Source organism: Bicyclus anynana, chromosome 21 (genome assembly GCF_947172395.1).
Source record: "Bicyclus anynana chromosome 21, ilBicAnyn1.1, whole genome shotgun sequence".
In the NCBI taxonomy this organism is placed as follows: Eukaryota; Metazoa; Arthropoda; class Insecta; order Lepidoptera; family Nymphalidae; genus Bicyclus; species Bicyclus anynana.
In genome coordinates, this window is record NC_069103.1 from 3,043,593 (window position 1) to 3,064,288 (window position 20,696).

Genomic DNA, 20,696 nt, shown 5'->3' on the forward strand with positions numbered 1-20,696 from the left:
CTACCTTCACTACTTAGTTAAATAATAATTAAATAAAGTTTTACTTAAATTAAATTATATCAAATAAATATTTATATACATTACTACGTGTCTACTGAATGCCAAAGTTATTTTATTAGATGATCTATCCTTATATGAAGTATATATATATCTTTTTTTAAATTTCAACGAACCATTTCACCGCGGCCGGCTAATTGCCTCAACTGACAGAAGGGCTGGCTCATTTTTTGCGCATAGGATCAGCCTGGCTGTCCAGCGCGGAAATGCAGCCAGTATTCTTGCCGCCATTCCACGTGGGCATGATTTGTATAGTTATTAGGATAAGTTAGCTTAAGTTCCATAATGTAAATAAAAAAAAACTTTTTTATGTAATATAAATATTAGCGGCTTTAATTAGTTATTATTATTGAAGAAAACATTTTAAGAAATTAAATATCACGTGTCTCAAACGGTGAAGGAAAACATCGTTCAACATACACCTGAGAGTTTTTTTAATTCTCTGTGTGTGTGAAGTCTGCCATTCCGCATTGGGCCAGCGTGGCCGACTATTGGCCTAACTCTTCTTATTCTGAGAGGTGACTCGAACTCAGCAGTAATCCGAGTATGGGTTTGATAATGATAAAGTCACGCACTTGTGAACGTTGTGTGTAGGGTTAAAAGTACCTTTGACTGTTATCAAACACTCCCCTTTTCCACTCAAGTCACTCTCCCCGCCTATCCCAAGTAACCCATAAAGAAATACACAACAAGAGATGGGGACGGCTCGAACGCCACGTGCACACTGAACTGAAGCCGTCCATACGACGTACGCCTTATATCGCAAGTCGTTGCAACGCGGCGATAACATACCGTGACATGAGTTAGTTAGAGTATTTTATATCATCGACAACAAGCCATATTCGACTCACTGAGCACGAGTATTCTCTCAAAATGAGGGGTTAGACTAATAGTCCACCACGCTGGTCCAATAGTAATTGGCAGACTTCACACACGTAGAGAATTATGAACACTCTGAAGTATGCAGGTTTCCTCACGATGTTTTTATTCACTGTTTGAGACACGTGATATTTAATTTCTTAACATGTTTTCTCCAATAAATAATAACTAATTAAAACAGCTAATATTTATATTACATAAAAATGTTTTTTTTTTAATTGAGAAAGAATTCATTATGGAACATAAGCCAACTTATCCTAATAACTATACGAATCATGCCCACGTGGAATGGTGGCACGAATACTGGCTGCATTTCTGCGCTGGACAGCCAGGCTGATCCTTTGCGCAAAAAATGAGCCAGCCCTTCTGTCACCAGTCGAGGCAATTAAATCTAAACTTTATTTCTTAAAATATAAACTAAAAAGTTAGAAGTGAATGCCTCGGATCGGTATTTTGTGTACACAATTAACTGACTTCCAAAAAGGAGGAAATTCTACGTTCGGCTGTATGTATGTTTTTTGCTGTATACATTTTTAGTGACGTGTAATTTTCAATTATTTTCTGTCTTACTGTGCTTAAGGTATTACGATATCTATGAGAAATACAACGTATTTTCATGGCCATACGTATATGGGTACATGTTGTTGATGGTATAGGGAAACCGCGGCACAGGCCGCAGGATGCGACGTCACCCGTCCGTCCCGCCGCCCCCCTCGTCCTCGGACCCCGTCACGTCCAGACTTCGGGAGTCCTCCGAGGAGTAGGCGGACGGGCAACGTCTGACGTCATCCCAGCTCTGCTCGGTAGGAGGTATCTTGTTCCAGAAGGTATTGAAGTTGGTGTCTCGGATTGGTTCCTGCTGGAGAAAATTTGTTATTATTTATCTAAAAAAAAATTGTTTTTATTATAATTTTTGTATTTTATAATAATTGTAAGTAATGTATTTTTAGGATTATTTCAAAAATTCTAACTGTTATTGTACCTATGTATTCGTACTAGAGAAGTCTTACCTAGTTTAAGGGTCAGGACGTCATTGTAATTTGTGTACCGAGTTTTTTTTTAAATAAACAATTCTTATTCTTATCTATATTTATCTATACTAATATTCTAAAGAGGAAAGATTTGTATTTGTGAATGTAACAAACGCAAAAACAGGACCAATTTGAAAAATTCACCACAACAGAAAGCTACATTATCAGTGAGTAATCAGATCAGATTTGGGAAGTTGATGGTGTGTTGGTCTGCACCATTACATCTGGTAACAATAATTAATGATCGTTAACTATAAATAGTCAAAAACAATATCTCCCTGAGCCTGCCAAGCCTGACAAAGGACACTCGCTTAGTTCCCGTTTCCATTGAAAAAGGTAGGCCTATGTTACTCGCTGATAATATAGCATTCCATTGGTGAAAGAATTTTGAAAATAATTTAAATGGTTAAGGCGTGAAAGCGTATCAAATAAACATTTACATTTATAATATCAGATTACACATACGGGTTGGTAGGGGTACTCGACGTGGACCTGCCGGAACGCGGAGGGTTCCTTCTCCACATCGGTATCTGGTTGTTCGTGGGCTGCCAGGTGCTTCCTCAGGTAGGCCTGTCTCCTGAACATCTTCCCACACTTGTGGCACGGGAAGCGACCGGAGTCAGGAGTTGGAGCTTCGCGTCGCTTGGCTGTGCCTGGGACCCGGGGCTTGTGCCAACGTCGATGTGATGCCAGGTTGGCTGGGCAGTTGAATACCTGCAAGATTATACGGTTAGACTTGGAGGACTAAAGAGAAGCGGGCGATTAAGTGAGTTATGCTCAGAGTTAGAGCCATTATAACCCATTGGATACACCTCTGCCTCCGATTCCGAAAGGTTTGAATCTTGAACGGGGAATGCACCTCCAACTTTTCAGTTGTGTGCGTTTTAAGAAATTAAATATCATGTGTCTCAAATGGTGAAAGAAAAACATCGTGAAGCAACCTGCATACCAGAGAATTTTCTTAATTCTCTGCGTGTGTGAAGTCTGCCAATCGGCATTGGGCCAGCGTAGTGGACTTTTGGCCTAATCCCTCTCATTCTGGGAGGAGACTCGAGCTCAGCAGTGAGTCGAATATGGGTTAATAATGATGATGCTCAGAGTTAGATATGAGGAGGTCTGCAGTAGAACTAAAGCAACCGACATAGCTCAATGAATCGAAGTAGTTTGAAAAGTCAATATACGTTGGGGTACCAATACTTTCGTACCAACCTTCGTCCGTTGCAAGATAGTGCAGTTTTGATCGGTGCCCCCACTATGTGGACGAACGATAAAATGCAGGCAGCAGAAAGTTGCTAGATGCAAACGGCTCAAGAACGTATAGAGTGAGTTTGGCGGGAAAATCATAGGAATCACATGTAGCTCTCGTTTTATTTACATTGATTTTCTGCATTATATTGCATAAAGAAGAATGAATTTTATTTAATACTAGCTGACGCCGCGCGGTTTCAGCCGCGTGGTTACCGTTCCCGTAAGAATACGGGGATAATATATATCCTATAGCCTTCCTCGATAAATGGGCTATCTAACAATGAAAGCATTTTTCAAATCGAACCGCAGTAGTTCCTTAGATTAGCGCATTCAAGCAAACAAACAAACAAACTCTTCAGCTTTATAATATTAGTATAGATTATCAACCTCTGATAGTTCATCATTATCAACCCATATTCGGCTCACTGCCACTGAGAATGAGAGGGGTTAGTTACTCCACAACGCTGGTCCAATGCGGATTGGCAGACTTCACACACGCAGAGAATTAAGAAAATTGTCTGGCAGGTTTACTCAGAATGTTTTTCCTTTATCACTTGAGACACGTGATATTTAATTTCTTAAAATGCACACAACTGAAAAGTTGGAGGATGCCCCAGACCGGATTCGAACCCACACCCTCCGGAATCTGAGGCAGAGGTCATATCCACTGGGCTATCACGACGCGACTACGATTCGACGAATGTTTGAATTTTGACGGCCTCCGCAGTGGAATGCGCGGTGGATTTACAAAACGGAGGTCCTGGGTTCGATCCCCGGCTGGGCAGATTGAGATTTTCTTAATCGGTCCAGGTCTGGCTGGTGGGCTTCAGCCTTGGCTTGTTACCACCCTACCGGCGGCACGTACCGCTAAGCGATTTAGCTTTCCGGTACGATGACGTGTAGAAACTGAACGGGATGTGGATTTTCATCCTCCTAACAATTTAGCCCGCTTCCATCTTAGATTGCATCATCACTTACCATCAGGTGAGATTGTAGTCAAGGGCTGACTTGAAAAGAATAAAAAAAAATGTGACGCAAGATGAAAATGAAAACGCACGTGCGTCCCTTTGTGGTCTCACTGGATGGCGTGTCGCGTGATTGTAAAGTAATTCAACGCTGTAACTGTTAACCTGTTCGCATTACAAAATATTATAAATACTGTTGCACTAAGGTCGCGTTGCATATTCGTGTTAAAATACATCTTTGCTCACTTAAGCTAATTGTTGTGCTGTTAACTTTACTTAAGTTTGTTTCTGGATTAAACATTTAGATAGACATATATTTTTTTTTTCAGCTAGGTACATTGTATTTTTCAATATTATTGATTTATTTTTAAAAACGAAAGATGGCAATGAAATGTGAAAATTAAAGTTCAGAAACCGTACAAAATCTATATTCGTTAGTACACTCAGCATTTAGATAAAGATTAAGTAATTAATTATTATTATTTTGATTAAAAACTGGACATGCTGTGGTAACGTTCGAGAGAGAAAAGTCGTTGCAGATCAGATTGTTTTTTTACATAAATTAAAAGAAACGTAAATAAAAATATTCTTTACGAGTATTAACACTAAAAAATATTTTTGGAGTTTACTCCATAAGAATCGATTTTTCATTTAAAACCCCCGGTATGAAAAAATATGGGCACTAAAATTCGATGAACGATTGACAGCGTTACGTTTTTGTGCGCAACCTATTCTGTGCACATGGTTTTCTTATATTGGCTCTTTTCAGCAGATTCAGCCTTCCAAACCAGAGACAGTCAAAAGTTGCTATAAAATCATCGTTTCAAACAGTACTTTTTTTTCTTTTTCTTTACAAGTTAGCCCTTGACTACAATCTCACCTGATGGTGAGCTAATAGTTTTACACTTAATACGTAAACGTAAAAATGTATGGAGACTTAAAGCAATTTGTTTTTAAATTAGCTAATATATACAAGACGAAAAACCGCGCTCGAATAGCATGGTGGGTCTAAGCCATAATCTCCTGTGAAAAGGGAGGCACGGCCTTAACATGCCGTTAACGTAAGCTGATAAACAAGTTATATACAGACACAAGTCCCATAAAAGTTTCATAACAGTGTCAATAGAACAGATAATAATTACATCGCCCCATCATCGAGATAACCATCAACCGTCACGCACCAACTAAAGTATCAATTAAGGTGCACAAACATTGTGAGGTCATGGCGTAGTACGCAGCAATTCCCATGGAAATACGCAAGTGTTTGCAATCACCATGCCCCCCTGCTGTATACGTGTTCCCACACTGTACGGTACTTATCAAATGCTTTTGTGTCAAAAAATTTAAGTGGAATCGGTAATTAATAAAAATATCGGAGACTATGTGATCCTATATTTATATCATTACGCATTAGTGTTATTTGATACTAGCGGACGCCCTTTACTTCGTCCGCGTGTAATTCAGTTTTTCACAAATTCTACGGGAACCATGGATTTTCCGGGATGAAAAGTAGCCTATGTGTTAATCCAGAGTAAAGTCTATTTCCATTCCAAATTTCAGACAAATTGCTTCAGTAGCCGCAGCGTAAAAGAGGAACAAACATTCATATACACTTACACACAAACTTTCGCCTTAGTTATATTAGTGTGATAGGTATGTACACGTATTATGTATACAGGGTGCTCGGGAGTAATTCCCATAACTTCACGGTATTAACATGACCACTTATAGGAACCGAACTGCATAACTAATATTTTATTAACTACAAAAAAATATGTTTTCCTACAAAGTAATTCAAATAATACCGACTATCCATGTAACACACGCCTTTAGATAACAAAGAGACATTTTACGTTGCATTTTAAAATATAAATACGTATAATATTATAAGGATACATGTTTTGCAAAAGAAATATTAATTACTCCGAAAATATTCATTTTAAAACACATGTTACTTGAACATTTTAAATTATTTTTTGTAAATAATATAACCCTAGTGTTATGGAAAATACTTCCGAGCACCCTGTATAGAATTTTACATCTCAATATACAGGTTGACAGGAAACAAGATACATTCCTTGCACAGGCTTAAAGTAGAGAACATTTGCTACTAATGTAGTCAAATAATATCCCGTCCGAAACAGAAATTTTTGAGTGGAAGATTCAAGGATTTTAAGGCTTTATATTTTGACTAGCCAACGCCCCGCGTAGCTTATGTTTCCTTGAGAATAACGGGATAAAATATAGCGTGAGATACTCACGAATAACCTGGCTAAAAGAATTTTTAAAATCGGTTCAGTAGATCCAGAGATTACCCCCTGCAATATCACGAACTTTACCTATTTATAAATAGATAAAAGTATAGAGTGTTTTTTTTAATTCCGTATTTTTTTCAGTAGCAGCTCAATCTTAGAAACTTAAAGGAGTTGCATCTCGTTCCTTTGGAGGAAGAAAGAATATTTGTCATACTTTAAACATCTTACCTTATCACACTCTGGACATCGGTATTCGATATGCACGATCCTTGAACAACGATGCTGCGCGAGGGCGAACGCGTCGTTGTACAGCCGTCGACACAGCCTGCAGATGTAGCGGCCCAGTCTGTTCTCTATGGTGGCTATCAGAGCTTTCGCTTCGTCCGTCACTTCCACAACGTTGAACGCTGGGTCGATGTCGCCCTGGAGGTTGAAATCGATACTTTAATATAAATTATTAAAAAAAATAGTCTGCATAATAGTAAACGAAAATCCGGGAAGTACTATGTAACTCAGTAAAATGTCTCGAACCAAGGTCCTTGTAAGATGAGATCTGAACCCTTAAGGTCGAGATGGATCATCCACTAAACTAGTTACATACTTATATTCAAGATATAAGAACAAAAATAAACATCTTTCGGCAATCAGACAGAAATTAAGCCTCGTTAAGGCTATCTTCAAGTTTTTGTCCTGCTTTAACGGACAGAGATGTACCTACAATATGAAACAGTTTACTTTAGATGCGTTTGTGTGTTCAGATTCTTGTTATTCAATTGAGAAAAAACGTATTTGAATGTTTTTACAAACAGATAATTGAAAACCATTACGAAGCGCAAAAGTCGTAAGCTCTACAGACATTAAAAACCCATATTCATCAACTGAAAAATAAAATACACTGCAAAAAGTGTAAGCCACGTTTTCTAAATCTTTCTGTACAGTTTATCAAGACCAATTACACAAAAAGAGCAATAAAGTTTTGAACTGGTTTAGCGATAATGAAGAAAAGTGTTAGGTCTGAATTCCTGAAACGGATTTATTTCAAATCTAATGTCCTCAAAGCCCGCCCCCCGCCGGGAGCTTTGCGGTTTGCCCTTACAGCTGTTATTAGCAAAAACACAACACAATAAGCATTAGGCGTCGTTCACAATAGGACTAAATAATAAAAAATAGTAGATTGTTATACAAGGGGCTAAAATGACCGAATATACGAGGTATTTTTAGGGCCTGAAACGTAAGGCGAGAGCCGCTAAATAAAAACCGAGTTTATAATGGGTTTAGCCCCACGTGTTACACTATACTTGTCACTACGATTGCGAGAAAATAAAATAATTCAGTACAGTATTCAATGTTAAAAAACTTTTTACAGACGTAGCTCGCAACTCAATAAAAAATCAAATAAAAAAAATTACACATTCCACAGACAAGAAAGCTGCATTTCCTTCGAATTTCAAATTTTTATCAAACAATCAGGGCCTTACATAATTATGTACTCGTAGTCTCGTACCCAGTACGCACATAAGAGTATTTATTATATTATATATACGAATAAAATCTCCTTCGTTTCATAGAGGTCATTATTTTAGTATTTACGAATTAAACCTTTTTCGTTTTATAGTATGCTAGTACTCGTAACAGTCAAAATAAAAAAAAACATAATTACTTTAGCCCCTAGAGACTGAAATGCTTGTTTAGCCCCGCTGTGGAGTGGTAATATGACAGTGTTTTTGAGCAAGAGTAGTGAAAATACTTTTTTTTATTCTCTATAAGTTGACTACAATCTCACCTGATGGTAAGTGTTGATGCAATCTAAGATGGATGATCTAACTTGTAGAGTAGGATGAAACTTAGATTGGGTGGGATAATGGTTCGAAATACTTTCTGTGTGAATCCCACTCGTAGTTGGCATAGGTTGGATATTGCCTATGGGATATCATGAGGTATCATGTCTCCAGACCTTCATAGCAACTCTCCGCTAGAGACCCTTAAAGTTTGATTTCTATATTTAATTAACTGCCTTTACAGCTCTGAGTTCTAAGTATTTGAGATTCTCAATTTATATAAATGAAAATTATACATAGATAAATAGCTATTAAAGGAGGATGGCGAAAGTGGGAGTCACATTCAGAAGTTTCGTACACTCATACATTTATATTAATTAAAACTATTATTTTATACGATGCGTGTAAAAAAATATCGGGATTTTACAGAACGGGAATCAAGATTACTTCTATACTTAGCATGGTAAAATTGTTCTACTTGTTGCCTGAGACCGAAACGCCTTGTCAAATTTATAAAGCAATCACGCAGTTGTATGTCAGCGGCGGTGTTTTTCAGTATAAAATTCACATTTATTCGTATTCATAGATAGAGTCCCTTCTAATTTTAATGTATATCTTTTTTCTCCCTGCTTTTCAAGATTGGTTACCATTTGCTTTTTTCTAAGTTTAATCACGATTAACAACTACTAATGGGTTTTCATTATGTACGCTACTTCTATCTGCTAATCCTAAAATACATGAAACCTCGACATTCTGCTTTAAAAATTAACTTGCTTGTAAATTTAAAAAAAGTAATAGAATGTATTGACTAAAAGCTGCTACTGTGAGCTTACGCTAAGCGATTCCATAGCGTATAATTGTTATAGCGATAAGGAAAGTCGCTTGAGCCCGCACTAATGGCACGGTTAGAACGTTTAATTAACAGTTCCTGTGCAGCTTTGCCGGTTGTTTTGGCACGAATAAATGATGAGGTTCCATTCTAACGGCTCGAATTATATGCAAGTGGTGTTTTCTTTGTTAATGTTTAGCAGTTTTGCCTAGTTTGACTTTAACTTAAAGGAGATGGTCCATTTTAGGTCCACTCTTGTACCCCGTATCATTAAAATTTAAAAAATACAGGGTATTTGTTAAAATCTAAATAAGTGAATAAATGTAAATAAATAAAAAGAAATAAATATAATTAAAACCCAAGTTTTCGAGATAAATCAAGATGGAGCCCATAAAGCAACAATGACATGACAATTGACAGCAAACGTCAAATCGATTATTGCATTGAAAACGTCATCAATCCGCCATTATTACCCGTATTAGTGTTGCACTTCTTGTGAGAAATTGAATATTATTTCGAAAAATTAAAGTAAATTCGTAGAATTGTATAATAAAAAAAAGTTAAAAAAATATTTTCTTTTATTTCCGCCAGGGTACAATAACTGATCCTGGGCTCCATACAATTTTGGACCATCTCCTTTAAAAACTTTAAGTCAAACTAATACTCTATAATTACATACATCTCTAGTATAAAATATCATTAATACAACCCGTACTCTACAACTATCCTACTTCTAACCTACCCCTACCCTACCCTACCCCTACCCTATGCCTATCCTGCGGCTACTGAAGCGATTTAGCTGAAAGGAATGAAAATAGATTTTAATCTGGATTAACACAAAGGCTACTTTTCATCCCGGAAAATTCATGGTTCCCGCGGGATTTGTGAATAACTGAATTCCACGCGGACGAAGTCGCGGGCGTCCGCTAGTTATATAATAATAATGATTGTCATCAATCATATACGTTATATGTTAATGGAATGATGACTTAACTCATTTAAAATAATAACTATTTGAAATGAGTTCTATGTATTGAATAGAAAATAATGATAAAAAATAATAATGATCTGGTTTTGAATTAAAAAACCGATTAAATCACAGTGAGGAAAATGATAATGAAACTTTTGTAAAAATATACAAAATACAATTTTAAATTATATAAAAAACTAGCTGACGTCGTGCGGTCACCCGCGTGGTTCCCGTTCCCGTAGGAATACAGAATATATAGCCTATAGCCTTCCTCGATAAATGGGCTATCTAACACTTAAAGAATTTTTCAAATCGGACCAGTAGTTCCAGAGATTAACGCGTTCAAGCAAACAAACAAACAAACTCTTCAGCTTTATAATATTAGTATAGATTGGATTTATAGACCAATCAATTAGTTATAGAGAATATAGATATTTCGAAGAGTTAGAGTTATTATTTGTGTGCCAAATTTCATTCAAATCCATTCAACTGTTTTGACGTCTATACACAGTAACGAGAAAACAATATTAATGGGAAAATTACGGTATTGTGTTCATTGACCTCTTATAATAAAAGGACGCACAATCATGTAGAAAATTTCACTTAAAAACTGGCCAATTTTGCTTTGACAGTTTTAGAATTATTGGTATAGAAAATTATACCTAAAGTCTTTTAAATATAGTCCAATATTCAATAAAATCCCAAATTCAGAGCAAAGTTAACCTTAAGGATTTGAATTAAAGGTTGAATTTGCAAATGCGACTACTTGAATTGAGTGCCAAGAAGTTGTGTTTGACACTCATTGAGTGGGGACGTTTTTTGGTCGCTGATTGTGCATTCACTTTTTAATAGGAGATCGACGATAAAAATACCTTTCGAACTACTAGAGTTTCGTCCTCCGCAAGGTCTCGTATGATGGTCCCGCTCACTGGAGATGTTTTGTCTTCATCAAACATCAACCTCCTCACTACTTTACTCTTCTTCAACGGCTGCACAGGCTTCGGCGACTTCTTCGGTCGTTCTTCCACGTCTCTTATTTCTACGATATCAGGGGAACTCCTCTCACTCTTATCACAATCTTCTTTAGGTAAACAACTTCGAAGCTCTTCGAAGAATTGTTTTGTAAATTTCAGTTTCTTCGCCTCCGGTGAATCGCTATCATTGGAAACATCGTCATCAAATTTCCTTTTTTGAATTTTCTCTAGCGATTCGTCGTTAGCATTGTCGTCTGACTCCTCGAAATGTCGGAAAATTTTTGGTTTTTCATTTTTGGTGTCTGCTTTTCGTTTTTGGATAGGCGGTGGGGTGCACGGTGGGGTGATAGGTGAAGGGGCTTTTAATGATAGGTCGAGTGGCACTAACGGTTCGTTGTAGTAGGCTAGATATTGCTGCAATAGTGTCGGGTGTTGCTGGGGGATCAGGTCGTGGAGATAGTTGCTGGATATACGCGACGGTGGTGCATATTGCTGGTAGAAACGCGAGCTAGCTAGCCGATGGAAATGTGGTAGTGCTGCCTCCATTATCATACAAAAGGTTTCGTCGTTTCCTGATTATTTAAAGGCATTGTTCCATTTGTTTGCTTTGTTTGTATCTGTAACAAATGAGAAACATATTGAAATAATATATTAAGGAATATAATAACTAAAAAAAAGTTTAATTAATTAAGTAATATTTATTTTATTAGGCAGATAGGTACTCCTTTATTATCCAACTAGCTGACGCTGGCGGTACCACCCGCGTGGTTCCCGTTCCCGTAGGAATACGTGGATAATATATAGCCTATAGCCTTACTCGATAAATGGGCTATCTAACACTGAAATTTTTTTCAAATCGGACCTGTAGTTCCTGAGATTAGCGCATTCAAACAAACAAGCAAACTCTTCAGGTTTATACTATTGGTATAGATTTCTATGTTTCGTAATTTTATTTAAAGTACAGGATTACTGAAACTCTGTTTTTGCTCTTTTGTTAAAGCGAAGATGTTTAACTTAAACCTCTTTTTATTAACTTCATCTTATTTAACTGTTATAATTAGCTTGATGATCGTTAATTGCTATCCCTACGAAGGCTACATACAATGTAGCCTCACTAAAACTATGTTTTGTGAAAGAAGAATAATAAGAGATAAACATCTTGGACTGAACTTTTAATAATAACTACTAGTGCTTTAATCTTTCAACATTGCTTTTATACCTTTAGCAACAACTGCACAATGCTACTAAATAAATTCAGAAATAAAGTTCGAATAAGAAAAGAACAACACAATTTCTCGACTAGTGTTGAAAGTGTCCATTTTCCTGATTGTAACTGCGCACTTCAAGTAAATAAATTGCTCCTTTTACAAATTGATGTGGCGCACAAAAGAGGGTAAAATTTTTTGATTTTCCGCTAAAGTGATTATTTATTTATTGTTACTGTATCTGTTTACTCATATTAATAATTCAAGATAATAATATAGAAAAGAAAAGAAAAGAAAGGACGGCTTTTAGTATTCGATTTCTTACTGTAAAGAAATGCAATTCAGAAGGCAGCCTATATCTCAGTAATATCTAAGAAACCCTAGGATTAGAAAAATATAATGCCAACAAAATGGTGAGTTATTTTTATAAACATACTACTATAGTATTATGTCTGGTACACAAGTGATTACAATTCATTAAAACCTATTTTAGATAACTAATTAAAATATTCAACGCATAAGCGCTGAATATTTTATTTAGTTTTCGTTAAACTGGCTTGCTTAGTTAAAATTATTCACAAAATACGCAATAACTTTTTTGCATAACTGTAACTTTTTGAAAAGATAACTAATAGGTAATACTAGCTGTTTAGCTTTCATACAAGAAATAACTTAGTTAAGATCACAATCCTCTTTAAATAGTAAATGTTAAAAGTTTTCATATTACCTGTTCAAATAAGTATAAGAAAGCCAATTTCCACGCAGACGAACCTGTGGTTGTCAGCTAGTATTTTACATTTATGGATAAAATAAGCTGGATAATGCAAGGTTAATAGAATGGCGTCTAATTACTGACGCCGAGATCGCTCCCACGCTCCCCTATTTTATGTTACCCCCAAGGGTTTACCCTGCTAAGCTGATACACCCACTGGCTACGGATACGTTATGTATGTATTTCAATATCTCTGAAGCTGTGATCCGTATTTTTTGGATATCTGCAAAACAAGCGCCTTATGGTGGGCGTTCACAGAACCACATCGTACGTATCGGACGCATCGCATCAAACTGATCGTAGTATTCTTTGTATAGAAAGTCATACAAGTACGTCCACTGATCAGCATCGTAAGCATTGAGCGAATCTACAGTAAAATTTTTAATCGCCTTAATGCGATGCGTCCGATACGCATTTGTACGGTGCGGATCTGTAGACGCCTGCCACTCACTCACTCACTCACTAGATTTTCACATTATTCTCATTAGATTTTCATAAGACTTCTTTTTCATAATACTGACAAAATATAAAGCAAAAAAAAAACATTAGGAGCTCATTGAGGTAGAATTCGTCTAAGAAAAAGTATTACCACCTACTAAATAAAAATAAATATTACCATATGCTGGTAAATACTTCAGTTTGAAGTATGTTATTGACTATTGTCGATGTAATTACATACACACACCTTAGATTGACGCAAGGTAGCTGAAGATGTTGGATTGTCAACTTAATGCCGGGAATCGATAGTGACGTTCTAAAAAAAATAAGTTTACATCATAAACTCTAGAAAAGTCTCCGTAATCGGAACTACTATCGATACAAAAGGCAATTGTAGTTTACATGTAACATAAAAAAATACGTATTAAATACAGTCAAAAAATATGACCGGTAGGCAAACAGCTTTAACTTACACACACGACCCTCTTTATTTTTTCGTGTAGTTTAAGCTAAACTAAATAGCGTGAATAAGTTATGTGTATTGGTGGCTTTATGGTGAGGCTGAGATCTCATGGTGCTAATATTTACAATGCTAATATTATGCAAACTAGAGTATAGGGTTCACACTTTAAAGGGTGAACGGAGAGTATATACTTTAACTGCTTCGTTGATTCAACCCATAGAGTTGAATGTTTTTTATTCTTTACAAGTTAGCCCTTTATTACTCATCTGATGGTAAGTGATGATGCAATCTAAAATGGAAGCGAGCAAAATTGTTAGGACTAGGATGACAATCCACGCCCCTTTCCGTTTAAACACGATATCGTACCAGAACGCTTAATCGCTTGGCGGTCGCTTGTCGGTAAGATGGTAAGTAGCCAAAACCGAAGCCTCCCACCATCCAGTCCTGGACCAAATAAGAAAACCTCACTCGGCCCAGCCGGGGATCGAACCCAGGACTCCGTCTTGTAAATCCACAGCACAAACCACTGCGCCACTGAGGCCGTCGAAACAGAGGATCTTATTGTTCCACGTCACAGAAGTAAACTATGTATTAGCATCAAGGTGGTACCTATAGCTTAAGTCCTCATTCGCATGTGAGCTTTTTTAACGGATGTTTAAAAAGGTATCGTGCGAATGAGACTTAAAACAGATCATCTACATCATCATTATTATCAACCCATATTCAGCTCACTGCTGAGCTCGAATCTCCTATCAGAATGAGAGTCCACCATGCTGGCCCAATGCGGATTGGCAGACTTCACACACGCAGTCAATAGTTTTCTGGTATGCACGTTTCCTCACGATGTTTTTCCTTCACCGTTTGGGACACGCGATATTTAATTTCTTAAAATGCACACAACTGAAAAGTTGGAGGTGCATGCCCCGGACCGGATTCAAACCGACACCCTCCGGAATCGGAGGCAGAGGTCATATCCACTGGGCTATCACGGCTCTTTACTTCTAAACTTAACTTACGGCTAAACTATATTCCAAACATATTTTTCCATCCAATAAAAAGTATTCGTAGGTAAGAGAGAAAATGTATGGAACATATTTTTCGACAGGGCGTGGCCGAGCGGAGATAAGCTTGTGGGCGGAGAATAGGGCGGGAATCCCAATTTTATTGTCTTATATTTATACTACGGTTACTACGAAAAGCCGTGATAGCCCAGTGGATATGACCTCTGCCCCCGATTCCGGAGGGCGTGGGGTCGAATCCAGTCCGGGGTATGCACCTTCAACTTTTCAGTTGTGTAAATTTGAAGAAATTAAATGTCTCAAACAGTGAAGGAAAAGCATCGTAAGGAAACCTGCATACCAGAGAATTTTCTTAATTGTCTGCGTGTGTGAAGTCTGCCAATCCGCATTGTGCGAGTGTGGTGGACTATTTTCCGAAACCCTTTCATTCTGAGGAGACTCGTGCTCAGCTGTGAGACAAATATATCTTGATAATGATGATGATGATGATGATGATGATGATGATGATGATGTATAATATTCTTATAATAGCGGTCGCCCGTGACTTTGTCCGCGTGGAAGTCGGCCATTTTCATTTCAAATTTCAGCCAAATCGCTTCAGTGGTAGCGGCGGTGCAAACATCCAAACAAACATACATCCATACAAACTTTCGCGTTTATAATATTAGTAGGATTTACTTTTAAAAATATAATAAAGTTAAAGAAATCGACCGGGACCGGCGGCTTGACGTGCTCTGCAAAGTACCTACGAAGAAGAATGAAAACGGTTTATAGCCCTACCTAGGATTCGAACCCTGGTCTTCGAACCTGAACCAATGATACATTTAGTTAGTTTAGTTACTGTTATCCATTCTGAGGAATAAAACAATTATTTAATCTAACTTTCATATAGGTAACTTCCCAATTTATAATTAACTAACTAATAAATTATTTCTATTGTAAAATATCGTCTTTATTTTAACATATCAATCAAAGGTGTCAATTAACGCCCTGGTATAAATGTGGGTGTGTCTTTATTATAGGGACACCTCATACTGGTTAAGGTTGTAATAAAATATTCAGTATTACTGCTCAACTAGTTATTATAAAGCCTTGGTCTTGTTCTAAGAAAGTTTGTGACGTTAAATCAACGAAATATTAAAAGGATTTTTAAATTTACACCAAAAATACCAATTCAATATTTAATTTATGTTGCGTTTGAATTTCAAAAAATGTTAGTCTTTAAATTTAAAATGAGAGTATTAAGGAGAAACGGTCCTCATAAACAATCTGACGGACGAACAATAAAATAATAAAATTAAACAAAAATAATATAAATCATTAGAAAACATTTTCTCACAAACTTGCAAGCTATGAATTTCTATTCCCTCGTATAAACCCACATACATATCGCTCAAAATCATTTTTTTTTGGTTTTTAAATAAATATAAAAAGATATTTCCTCATAAACAAAAATTGTTATTAGTCTAATTGGTATATATATTCGGAAATGAACCGAGAAATCTGTATATTGGATAAGACGTGGAAACTGGAAGCCTAGAAAAGCTTAACTTCAAATTCACAACCAAGATTTACTATGTTAGTTTTAATAATAATGAGTTTTTTTAGGCCATGTCATATCTGAAATTCAGCTTTCTCGGTACACAAATGCAAATGCATTTCTAACCCGAATTCTCCGACATGATGACTGTAATACAAAGTAATGAAAGAGTCAAAATTCCAAAGTAGTAAAGTATCTTTGAATAAGAAAGTAATGATTGACGGGATGGTCACTTACCATCAAGTAAAATAAGTGAAACAATAAGCTCTACTACGACTAAATAATCTTCATAAAAAAAATATTTGTCCCTAATTTAAAATATATTCACTATTCATATTTCCTATAATGCCCAGCTGTGGGCATCCAGCTCTGGAGACGATGACTCACTATCAACACGCATTAAAAAATAGTACTTAATATAATAGCAAAACTCCCCCAATCTAATAAACGACACTCGTAATACTAGAATAATTTTCACTTTTAAAAATTTTATAATTAAGCAATTTTAAGCATATTTACTTACGTTTGCCGCACGATAAACGATAACCAAATGTCACACAACATTTACCTAAACCGAGGGTGCGATTTCACATTTTTAAACTAGGGTTATTCGTAACTAGCCGTTCCTTTGTCGGCAAGGGGGTAACGTGCGACTAAAAGGGGTAAATCGCACCCATAGTTGGAACGTGTCAAAAATGTTTACGACACGCGCTGTTTCTTATCTATCGCATTCCGGATATCATGACCAACGATATGGTATTTATCAGTATAAAATTATCAAAAGTGAGAAAAATAAAGGCTGGATAGGGTTAATTGTTACTTAACATGCTCTACAACGCTTAGTTGCTCTATCAACTGACTAATTTCAGTACAATTTATTGGTAATTTAGTTTGCGTAGAAGTAAATACAAACGCAATCTGTTATCTTACTTGCAACTTTTTCAATTAGGTACATCCAAACTAATATTAGATGCTAGCCGACGCCTCATTGTTTTAGCCGCATAGTTTCCGTTCCCGTTAGAATACGGGGATAATAATATATACGGGGATATAAATAGTCTATAACACTCACAAATAAAGCTTTTTAGTGGTACTCACAAATAACATGGCGATATAGTGGTAAAAGAATTTTCAAAATCTGTTTTCAGTATATCCAGAGTTTACCCCCTACAATATCACAAACTTTACCTCTTCTAATTATTAGTTTAGATAAAAGCGAAAGGAAATCTGTCTGTCTATTACTTTTCACTAACACTAACTCACGGGTGCTCCACAGTAGCGATTTGATGAAATTTGTTAGGTAAAGAGTTATAGTAGACTCGGAGCCATTTTTTATTCCGAAAAAATCATGGTTACCGCGGGATTTGTGAACTTAATTTCATTTGGATAAATCGCTGGTGAAAGCTAGTTTTCAAAGAAAATTAATATCCGTTGTTACTACAAACTGGTCAAGAACAAGTTAAAGTAAAGTTCATGTATGCAGACAAAACTTCGACCACACTACTAAGTTATTACCGTAATATATACTGTTACACATTCAAAGTTTCCAAACTCGACGCAATCTCCAGTTTGTTGAGACTTGAGAGAGCCACAGCTTCTTCGTAACCGATACTTTAACTTTGTTTTGGTAGTATCTTTGCGGCTTCTCACTCGTATTCCACCAGATGAAGTTAACGCTAAACTATACAGATATGGACAGTGCTTTGTACATGTATTCTGTTATAAAGATAGTAGCCGACGCCCGGCGGTTTCACCCGCCTAGTTCCCATTCCCGTGGGAATACGGGGATAAAATATACTCTATAACACTCACAAATAATGTAGCTTTCCAGTGGTAAAAGAATTTTCAAATTCGGTTCACTTGATCCAGAGATTACAATACAAACTATATCTATGTAAAATATATAAAATTAAAGCGACGTTTGATTGGGCAGGGATTTAAAATTTTATGAGTTTAATTTACCATTAATAATATTTGTATGGCTATAACAGACCCTGTAAACTAAAATAGAATCACTTCGTGACTTTATATTAGATTATACAGATAGTTGCCTATTGGTACCAACGCAATGACACATAGAACTGGTCTGATGATGGAGACAAAAAACCTGAACAACAAGGTAAAGTCATCGAAATTGGGCTTGTTTGTTTTAACAAAAAAAGTTGTGCTACATATTAGAGTATCTATACAAAAGCTTCTGTCTGTCGCGATTAACTCAAAGACTTTAGGTACTAATCATACCTATGGTTTTTGATGCAGTTTTCACCAATAGATAGAGTAATATGAAGAAGAATTTGGTATATAGTTTGTCAAGAAAATAAAAGCAAAAAGAAAAAAATGTAGCAAGTCTCGGAAAAAGTCAAGGGGCCTTGGAGCTTACTAGAAACCTTATCAATTCGAGATACAATAAAAATGATGCTTTGCGGAATATTGTTCTTTTAAAGATCTACAAAAAAGTATGCGTATCTATCTCTTATGGATAACCCATTTTTGTTTTCTGAAAATGAAAGCTTTCTCGTAAATTTTCTCACAGGCCAAGTCCGCTAGTAAAAATAAAATGTAATGAATTTTATACGCTAATAATTATATAATCCAGCTTAGGAAGTGAATCAAAGAACTTCTACATCCCTTAAATACTTTTGACATGGACGCTAGTCCGATTCTTATGTAAAAAAGCTCCGGTACTCTATACTTATCTTATTATTTAAGGATTAGCTTTTATTAGTTTTAACATATGTGTATAATTTGTATGTAAGCACTAGGTTAGGTAATTTTTTTCTAAGTTTTGTATCTTGCCGAAAGTAAAAGAAGACTTTTTTGAAACAGGCATTTGTCCTGTAAGAATCTTATAAGATTTATCCTTTGCTTTTCCAACAACTTCAGTACAAAAACTTTCAATTTTCCATTACATTCAGACAAACTATTTTATAATAATTATTGAAATAAAATAAGTAATAAGTTATTTTTAATTTGATCAGAAATATTTTTAAAAATATAGGTATCTCAAATATAATATTTCTAACGAGGTTTATTCTTATGACGTAATTATTGATCCACATTTTATTTATAGATAAATAATGCGCTGAAAAAAATTATAACAATTAAAACCTTCATGCATTACAGTGCTTAAAAACCTAGAGCTTAAATTCAAACATCGTAATAAATAAAAAAAAAACCCTAGTCCACCTTCTAGCGGGCATTTTACAACATTCGCGAACTCGAGTTTAGGGTGTTACTATGGAAAGATGAGTCATACCATACCTGTGTCGCTGACTCAGCCGGCTCACCCCTGGCACCTCCAACTGGATGTATTAGAAAAACTGTTTGACGTTAGTTTGAATTTGGAACGTGTGGTTTGGATGTGGGTTTTTGTTGGGGTGCGCGGCCGTCCGCTCGGCGGGGCGGTTCGGAGTAGACTGAATGGTCGGGACAGGGTGCGTTCTGTGGCGCGTGCTACGGTACTACGATTCAACCCTCTTACAGGGTGTTCTGATATTAATTGTGTAAAAAGTGTTATAATTTAAGCGATGAGTTTTACTAGCTAACGTTATTTCTTTTTTAAGCTTTACTAAATAAGTTTAAATAATATAGTTATATTTATGCTACTTTTGTATTAACAATAAGGTCTATATGCGATTTAACGAATTTACAAAAATATTGTCCTAAGCAAGTGTGGAGAGATTGGTTTCTTGAATGCCAAGAACTTCGTAATTTAAGCTTTCGACTATTTATTACCATTATTTTATAACATTACCTGACGTTTGAAAAGTTCTTTTGTTGTGTTAAACCTAATTAAAATTAATTAATTGGCTTTCGAAAAATCTTTTCAAATCGGCAATTACAAAGAAAAATCGCCTCCTCTTTTAGTTTAAATCAAAATAAAAATATACCAGTTGTACATAATATAAAGCTTATGTCTATAATATGAATTTATTGACATCTTTTCATCAAAATCGGAAGAATAGTTGAGCCGCGTTTAGAAATACACTTAAATACAAACCTTCAGTCATAGACTGCTAAAATCATAACCCTTCCTTTCGCGACTTTGCCAATCATAATCCTCCCTTTCATTTGGCTTCACCAATCATAACCCTCCGTTTCATTTGACTTTGCCAATCATAACTTTTCCTTTCATTTGATTTTGCCAATCATAACCCTTTCTTTCATTTGACTTTGCCAATCATAACCCTCTCTTTCATTTGGCTTTACCGTAATCGGACAAAAATTGATCACTCTGTAGAGCGCGGTGGAGCATGTCATGTACGCACGAGCC

General features: G+C 36.1%; 1 protein-coding gene across 1 annotated transcript; it reads right to left on the reverse strand.

Annotated features, from left to right (window-relative positions):
• Positions 1-247: 247 nt before the first annotated feature.
• LOC112047230 (MDS1 and EVI1 complex locus protein EVI1-A-like) lies at positions 248-19,824 on the reverse strand. The gene is made up of 5 exons (XM_024084266.2): positions 19,685-19,824; positions 10,885-11,603; positions 6,664-6,858; positions 2,433-2,681; positions 248-1,792 (listed from the first exon to the last, which is right to left on the reverse strand). Exons 2-5 carry the CDS (start codon positions 11,536-11,538, stop codon positions 1,625-1,627), a joined length of 1,266 nt encoding a protein of 421 aa, XP_023940034.2. The 5' UTR covers positions 11,539-11,603; positions 19,685-19,824; the 3' UTR covers positions 248-1,624.
• Positions 19,825-20,696: the final 872 nt, after the last annotated feature.

Bases quoted from the DNA above. Each gene is read 5' to 3' on its own strand.
- LOC112047230 (XM_024084266.2), bottom strand. From the start codon at position 11,538: ATGATAATGGAGGCAGCACTACCACATTTCCATCGGCTAGCTAGCTCG. The intron at 6,859-10,884 runs GTATTTTTATCG...TTCAACCTCCAG, and splicing joins AAACTCTAGTAGTTCGAAAG to GGCGACATCGACCCAGCGTT. The intron at 1,793-2,432 runs GTATGTGTAATC...TTTCTCCAGCAG, and splicing joins TCGAGTACCCCTACCAACCC to GAACCAATCCGAGACACCAA.